The 8319-nt window shown below is 38.9% G+C and overlaps 1 protein-coding gene across 1 annotated transcript; it reads right to left on the reverse strand.

Annotated features, from left to right (window-relative positions):
• Nucleotides 1-464: 464 nt before the first annotated feature.
• On the reverse strand, nt 465-7036 carry LOC139719037 (complex I assembly factor TIMMDC1, mitochondrial-like). The gene is made up of 7 exons (XM_071630481.1): nt 6684-7036; nt 5260-5425; nt 4477-4565; nt 3775-3842; nt 2770-2848; nt 1612-1722; nt 465-834 (listed from the first exon to the last, which is right to left on the reverse strand). The coding sequence occupies exons 1-7, from the start codon at nt 7034-7036 to the stop codon at nt 708-710; spliced, it is 993 nt and encodes a 330-aa protein (XP_071486582.1). The 3' UTR covers nt 465-707.
• Between the last annotated feature and the right edge of the window lie 1283 nt (nt 7037-8319).

An 8319-nucleotide genomic window follows, 5' to 3' on the forward strand; every position in this document is an offset into this window, starting at 1 on the left:
AGTCTGCCCACACTTGAATCACTCCAAGCCAGATCTCAAACGAGTACAATTCACTGACTGACCTCAACACTGTCATTACTGCTGGTGACTTGCTTGTACATGTATATTGTCAACATCCATCTTCCTCACTTCATAACCCAAGCTCCATACATCAGTAGAAGAGATCATAACTCAAACTCACTGTCCCCCAAGCAACAACTGATTCCTAAAAATTCTCTTTTTATCCCTGAACAACTCACATCTGGAACCAGTTACCAAACCTTCCAGGAGGCTGCCTTTCCTGTCATCAAAGGGCTGAAACTTCCTGTGGTTCCATGTTGCTGTAAATCTTACAGAATTTTTAGTGTGCACATCACTATTTTTATTGTTAATATGCTACAAAATATTGACGGCATAATCACCTACTGTCACAGCACATCCCATCCCAGCTTAGTTCGAAAAGAGCTGCTTCAGGGATTATCTGGTCAAGGTTCAAGGATCAGAAGCATTTTGAGGTGGGGGCCTCAGAAGATTTACAGGGGGAAAAAATGCCTTCTAGCTCATCCCATAACTGCCACCTGATCATTCATTTAGTAGAACTGTGAGTCTCAACAAAGCAGAATACCACAAAGACAAGAGAGAAAAAAATGCTCTGTTTTGATGTACCATCAAAGAGCTCCTCCTCATCGTTTGCCATCTCAACAGTCTTTCAAATGACATGGTAATCGCTATGAAGCTGTGGTGGTCGACGACGTCAGCTCTACTTGCTTCTTCTCCTCCAGCAGTTGGTTGCCGCGCTGGATTGATTCCTCCATGAGGTCCATCATCTGTGGTGTCACCTGCATCCGCATAGACCTGGCAGTGTCAGACCAACAATGAGATAAGTTGATTGGTCTAGAGTGCCAGTTACGGCTAATCTCTGAATGTTATGATTACATGAATTCTCACATGCATCCAAAAATGATTTGTGGACTGATTCATAGAAAGAATGTGAAAGAAAAGAAATATGAGTAGCAGTCAAGAGAAAAATGGGATACATCATGTCTATTTAATCAATCAAGAATACAAGAACATTGGTAATGCATATGAAAGGTGACCCATAAAAGTGCACTGAAATTCATCATTTCGTTAGGAAGCCTTCCAAAATATCGAACTTGCTATTCGCATCATTCAAAGGTGCAATGTCAAACCAGCATCAGTATATGTTATCATACCAGTTTTCAGGTCTAATGTACACTTTCAATGTCTGATGCCAAACCCAAACTAGCACCATTTGCTAGTGTGGACACTGATTTGTACAGCAAGCGCATGTGGGAAATAATCTCTATACAGTACTTTAACCGTCTTTTGCTACATCCTGCTATTGAGTTGCATCATAATCATTTCAATCAAATTTTTCTTGAATGGATCATCTGCGTGGAGCAGATGTGTAAGCAGATGAGTAGGGGTACTTAATAGTATGGACCTATTATTCTTTTTACCCCAAGTTCCTAATGAACTGGCATTTATTGAACAAATTAGTTTGTATGCAAATATATATTGCTTCCATGTTTCAAGGCAAGTATATGAATTGTTGAGAGGAGAAATTTTTTGATGAGTTTGGACAGAAAGAAATATCAGAAAGCAGCTCACATTTCTCTTGCTCGCTCTTCTCTTCTCTCAAAGCGCAGTCTCCTGTACTTCTCCAGCGATGTCTCACCCATGATGTACTGGAAGCCCAGTAGTAATGCCCCAGAGGGAATCCTGAGTTTGGGGGAATTTTTTTAAATTGTTATTTCTTTTTAAAGAGGAAGATTGTTGATGATGGAAATTGCAGTAAAATATGAAAGTCCTTCCTTGTCACGACAATCTACATAAATTCATTCCATACCCTTTCAATACAAGCCCCTTTGGTGTAATCTATGCACATGCAGACAGTGTTTTCTCCACTACAGGACTTGTCTGCATGTAACGTCAAATTCTTTGCTAAAATGGACATATGCCTTGCAAACCAGAAGGACTGGAGTGAAAAGACTTTGTGCAGCATTTGAATGTGTTTGGCAACTCTCCTTGTTCTTACTCTGCAAACAGCATAACAGCTGTGTTCCATATATCAGAAATAGAAGCATATTACCAGTACTGATCAATTCAGGGAAATGAGATGCCTCAGCAGCAACTGGCATAACAAACGTAATACTGATACAACCACTGATCAATCATACGTAACTCTTTCTACATTACTGATAAATGTGTAGCTTTGGCTTTCTGAGCAAAATTGCTGATGCTGCACAAAATCACAGAACCTCCATCATCTCCCTTCAAAATGACAAAAGAAAAGAAAAGAAAAAGCAGCATACCAAACAGAAGAACCTCCAAAAGATCTACCCAGTAATGAAAAAATGGTAAAGAACACATCACAAAGATAAATGGAAGAGAAAAATCAAATCAAGAGCACACTCTATGTGTTAACAGATATCAGCTGATAAAAAGATTTGTGAGTTCAACAAATTGTTAGCTCCAAAAAAAAAAAAGAGAGAAAAAAAAAGAAACTCCACATAACAATGCAAACAAAAGCACATCTTTGGGATGGAGATGTCCACCTAATATTGCTATCATATGTCCAACCATTCTAATTAGCAAGCTACCTGTATTATACACTTCAACAAAGATAAATGTAATGTTAATTCTCAACTTAAACTCAATGGCAAGGTGCCTAAAGAAAAACTGTACATAGGCAGTCAGCACTTAGCACTGTCAGTATTCAAGTTGAAAGTTTTGCTTAGGAATTGTACGAGTTGTCTGCAAACTCACCCAAGCAGCCCTCCTATGAATGCACCACCGACCATCCCACGTAAACCGAGATTCATGCGGAACAGCATACCAGTTGTCACTGCAACGGTGGACAATAGCCAGAAACAACAGGTAACCAGCAATCACTGACTTCTCAAGAGATGTCATCCATGAAATGTAAACACTTCAATTGTTACAGAGGACAATCACTCCTATGGGGTGTTGCAAACCTTGCAATAGATACTGTAGATCAATTGCAACTTGCAATCAATTGCAAGCGTCTGTAACTGCAAGCTGCAATTGATTGCAACTTTCTTGCAACACCCCCTAGAATTACATTATTCTCAAGAAAGCAAGCATCATACTTTTTTTCTTATTCAATCCAGCTGCCAAATGTTCATAAATACCACTAAGTACTGTCTTCACACATTAACTGGGAAATACAGTATGCTTTTAATAATGGAATCGGAAAGGAACTGTGTGAAGCAATGAAATCCTATCACACAAGCACAAACAAACACATTGATACACATACACACACACACACAAACACAGACATTTACTTGTGTCTAAACTCTCATATATGCACAGGTTTGCCCATAAATCGAACTTAAGCACATTGCTCACACAAAAATGATGTTTTGCATCAGTGTATAAGGGCGAAGCAGGAAATCCTTTGAGGCCATGGTCCAGGGTCAGAAGCTCTTGGTTTTTGATGCTCTCTGGTGATATCTTAATCCTAATATTTGTTAACTTTTGACTCCATAAATTATGTGTAATACAAGGAGAAAAAAAAAAACCACTGTAGCAAGACTTTTTAATTCGTTTGCAGACACGTTATTTCATTTGCAAGCTTCTTGCATTCAGTATTCTCTCAATTCTTGGTATGCCGGTCAGTATGTCATGCAAAAATTTCAGCATTTTGCTGCAACGCTCTGACGACCCACGTGGACCACCCTGTTTTCAGTTCATCACTTATCACTCAGTGATCCTTTCTGGATTAACTACCAACATCACTCTACCCACCTCCAGCCACGGAGTAGCACAGAAGATCCTGCTTGTCTCTGTACATGGCAACAGTCATGGCAATGCCACTGCGCACGAAAAACAAAAACAAAAGAGAGAGACCAAACATTGCTTCATGTACAGTTTTGTCTTTTGTTGCACATCTCTTCTCGTGTTCCTACAGAACACCAATACTAATGAGATTTAACATGAAAGCATCAAATCAATCATAGTCACATGAGATCAAGATGATATTTTTGAGCATGGTGATAACAATTTTTTATTCCCTTTTGACAGAGACTCTTTTACTGACTGAATGAATACTTTCTCATGTAGCCATAACTAGCAGAGTTTACAATGCACAAGCAGCCTATCAGATCAATATAGGGTCATGCATTAGAATATGCTCGATGCCTCTGTCTTGCACGTATGCAAATATTCGGGTTGGTATTTCCTACCAGAAAAATATCAGGATGAACATGATATACCATTACCTGTGCATTCACTTGGAATATCGTTTCTCAAACATCATGTGTACCTCACAAATACATGTTGTACTTTGCGAACATGCAGACAGTTTTCCGCACAGTGAGAACATAAAAATGATATCATCAAATGTTTCAGGCTAGCTTAAATGATGCACCTATTCCTTTCCATGACTACTACAGTGTACCACAATCCTTGTTAACAATCTTTCACTCCCACATTTTGGCCTTCACTCACTGGTATCCTCCAGCTATCATGGCTGTCCTCCAGCCCCACCGGAAGCCATAGCGAATCATCCCTCGAGATGCAGCGTTGTATGAGGAACCCTGCATGGGAAGATGAGCAAATGAAGATGGAATACATTTTAAATGGATAGTGATAATGAAAATAACAACAACAATGATAATAATAATAATAATATTAACAATAACTACTACTGCTGCTGCTGCTGCTGCTGCTGCTGCTGCTGCTACTACTACTACTACTACACTACTACTACTACTACTACTACTACTACTACTACTACTACTACTACTACTACTACTACTACTACTACTACTACTACTACTACTACTACTACTACTACTACTACTACTACTCCTACTACTACTCCTACCGCTACTGCTACTCCTACAACTACATGTACTACTATTAATGATAATGATAATAATACTATCATCAATAGTGAAAACAATGATATCAAAATTACAACAAAAGAGGATTGATTCAACAAATTCTGAAAAAAAAACCCAAACAAACAAACACATATATTTGACATCAATCTGGCAAGATTTTGACCATAATCATTACTTTATGCATACATCAGAAAATTCACAACAGTTCTGCCTTGTATAAATTGTTTTCTGATCCCAGAGGGCTTTAGTTGCATGTGAATGTGACAGAAACTACAATCACTACAAGCTCTCTTGTCCCATTCCACCTAGTGGTGACAGGCTGCAAACAGTCTCTGAGTAATTTTTGTTATGCTGTAACCAAAGAATGAGGAGGGGAAAAACAAACCGTAGCCTCAAGCTTGCTGTGATAGATGGCGGCCTGACTACTCTGGATGTATCTCTTTCTTGCATGTCTGGACGCTGGGAATCCCCCGTAGACAAAGCCCAGCATGCCTCCGAGGATGAACATCATCACCAGTTCGTACAGCTCTCGTGAGAATCCATCAACATCACTGATAAGGGAGAAACAGCAAGTTCTTATTGTTGCAAAATGAGCCCTCCATGGTGGAAGAATGTAATGCGAATGTGATTTCTGTGTCCAAGATTGAACTACCAGGTATTCAAAAGCTAGGTATATGAATACATTACTGTGGATATACATTTCCTTGATTTATATTTTGTCATCTCCTGATATTTCAGCCTAAGTAAAACTAGGATAATTATGCTTGTTCTGTAATTTTTCAAGTCAAATCTGTATAAATCAAAAATCACATGCTGAGGCACCAAGACTTTTCAAACATATTACTTATCGCACATCACGTACGGAAGTGTTGCATTCAGCAATGGGCACTTAAAGCACTGCCAAGTATCTTGAATTTCTGCCTGCAAGTCTGAATGAAATAAGAGCTGCTGGAAACTTTTAAAATCCTAGTTACCACAGGCTGATAACTCACAAATGAATGCATTTTGGAAATTATTTTAGCAGGAGCCTCTGACTGATCATATTTAAAGGGGATGGCTAGTAACTAATCATTGAGAATCAGTGGGAATGCTAGGGGATGATTGTTCCAATCCTTGTGGGATTCATTTAAGAGTACATTATATATCTGTTGTTGTGTGAAAGTTATTTGCTTCAGAATTGTCTCATATTCAAGTAATGTGCAGTTTAATCGAATCGTCACTGTACAGGCATGCTAACCTGGAAACATTAAACTGCACATTACTTGAATATGAGACCATTCTGAAGCAAATAATTTTCACACAACAATAAATATGTAATGTACTCTTAAATGAATCCCACAAGGATTGGAACAATCATCCCCCAGCATTCCCACTGATTCCCACTGATCAGTTACTAGCCATCCCCTTTAAGTTTATACAAACCTACTGGGATATCAGGTTAAATAAATGATTTAGATATGCAAGCTGATTGCACTTTTCATCCTCACCATTTTCCCCCCTCACTAGTTGCAGGGATGCTAACCTTGCAAAAGACAGTGCAGTATTCTGATGGTTGAAAAGCATTTTTTTTTTGGGGGGGGGAGGGGTATAGTAATAAACTTTTGGGAAAAAACATTATTTTTACATTAAACCTGCAGTATTTGGGGCAAAATAAACAGTACTAAATGCTGCAAATAAGTAACGGCTGACATCTCTGCAGTCGTAATTTTCTACCTCAATGTTAATGTTAAAGGCTTACTTTTTCATCGTGCCTTTTCATCAATAAATTTTGAAATATTTAAGCCAATCACCAGTGTGGAAAATACTCACTTGTGTCTATAGCCCTCTCGTATCCTATCCCATCCACTCTTTTCTTTCATATCAGATGTTTCCATGGCAACAGTGCCTTCATCTGCATCTCTCGCTCCTCCATCAGTCCTTGAAGCACTGCTGTTGGCATTGGCTTCTCTATCTCTCTGCACTGATGAAGCATGAATCACTGGTATCAATGCTATCCGGCTGATGGCCACCCTGTGCAGAGCATGCTGCAAAGTTTGGAAAATAGTTCTGGTAGATTCTGGTGAAGAGGTCCCGTTGTCTTCATTTATAGCACTCCTTCTCGACAAGTGCTGAGCTGCACTGACTGGTGGGATTCTGTCAGACGCATCACTACTAGGACCCATCGCATCAGACTAGAGACTGCTGCTGTGAAGTTCATTCATTGGTCAATGAGCAAGAAGTAAAAATTTTCAATTATACTTTATTAGCTCTGCAGACAAGCTACAAAATAAGAGTACAGGATACTTTGATGGATGAAGAAGTCAAACTTACATTCATATCAAAATACTTAAGTGCTCAATCAAGTCATAATCAGGTAAGCATATTCTAATATTCTAATGGGACAATGCCAATATGAAAAAGCAAGAAGTTTGCTTCTTTTTAAGTTGAGGTCCAAACAACCCCAAATCTAATTCTGCCCTATATGCAGACACCACTATCATGTAGGCCCTCTATCACTTTTGAATAATCTTTTCTACTTTACTATTGATACCATGGACTATGGTCACACATTCTTGAGATACTACCAAATCTTAATGCCAAATCCTTCATTGTTTACAGTGCATTGTTTCCTGTTTTAACTAACACCGTCATAACGAAATAAAAATTCAGGCCGCAACATTATCCTCTCTTCGTTTTTTTATTGTTTATTTGTTCGGTTATAACGAAAGAAAACTACTGAAACCGGTCCCGAGGACTTTGTTATAACGGGAGTCCACTAGTGTACTTGTACTGGGCTCGTTACACTCCAAGGCTTTCATGTTTTGTTTTGTTTTTTTCCTGATGCTGTATTCGAGGAACTTGTTTTAAGTTAACATCATCAAAACTTAAAGTTATGGTATGATTGAACATGGCATGATATGGCATGCTATGTGCCAGCAACTTTTAAAGACTTAAATTACTGAGATAAAATCAGGCATTTATTCTTTTTCAATCTTTGGGCTTGGCTTTGGTGTTTGCCATTAACTTCTCACGCAACTTTTATTCTACTGCATATGATTTACAGACAAACAACATAGGGATAAGAGTATGACTAAGTTTTAAATTTAAGAGAAGGGAGAGAAGATGCCAGCAATGTAATAAAATATCATTGGGAGATGGGAGGGCGAGGGCGGCATCATGGATCTCACCGCTCACTAACATGTTAGACACCGGATGGGTGAGTCTTTTATTTTTTTGACGTTAACTGTGAAGCCAGATGCAGTCTCCGCAGAACATATCCCCGACGACCAGATACAGACTGATCTTTCGGTCAAGGATCTCACACACTACCTCACAACATGCCCTGGACCTAACTAGATATCTATAAGCTATGTCTGATCTGCAGAGTGCAGCAATCTACACTTCTAACTTAACGTTACAGTATCGTGGTGTCGAACACTACCGGTACTTGACCTCCACAAAAGTC

This window comes from Diadema antillarum, unplaced genomic scaffold (genome assembly GCF_040938485.1).
Source record: "Diadema antillarum isolate AM-2024a unplaced genomic scaffold, OU_Dant_1.0 scf00000103, whole genome shotgun sequence".
Classification (NCBI taxonomy): Eukaryota; Metazoa; Echinodermata; class Echinoidea; order Diadematoida; family Diadematidae; genus Diadema; species Diadema antillarum.

Bases quoted from the DNA above. Each gene is read 5' to 3' on its own strand.
- LOC139719037 (XM_071630481.1), bottom strand. From the start codon at position 7,036: ATGGGTCCTAGTAGTGATGCGTCTGACAGAATCCCACCAGTCAGTGCA. The intron at 4,566-5,259 runs GTTTGTTTTTCC...CTTCCCATGCAG, and splicing joins ACAGCAAGCTTGAGGCTACG to GGTTCCTCATACAACGCTGC. The intron at 2,849-3,774 runs GTGGGTAGAGTG...CCACCGTTGCAG, and splicing joins GTGCTACTCCGTGGCTGGAG to TGACAACTGGTATGCTGTTC.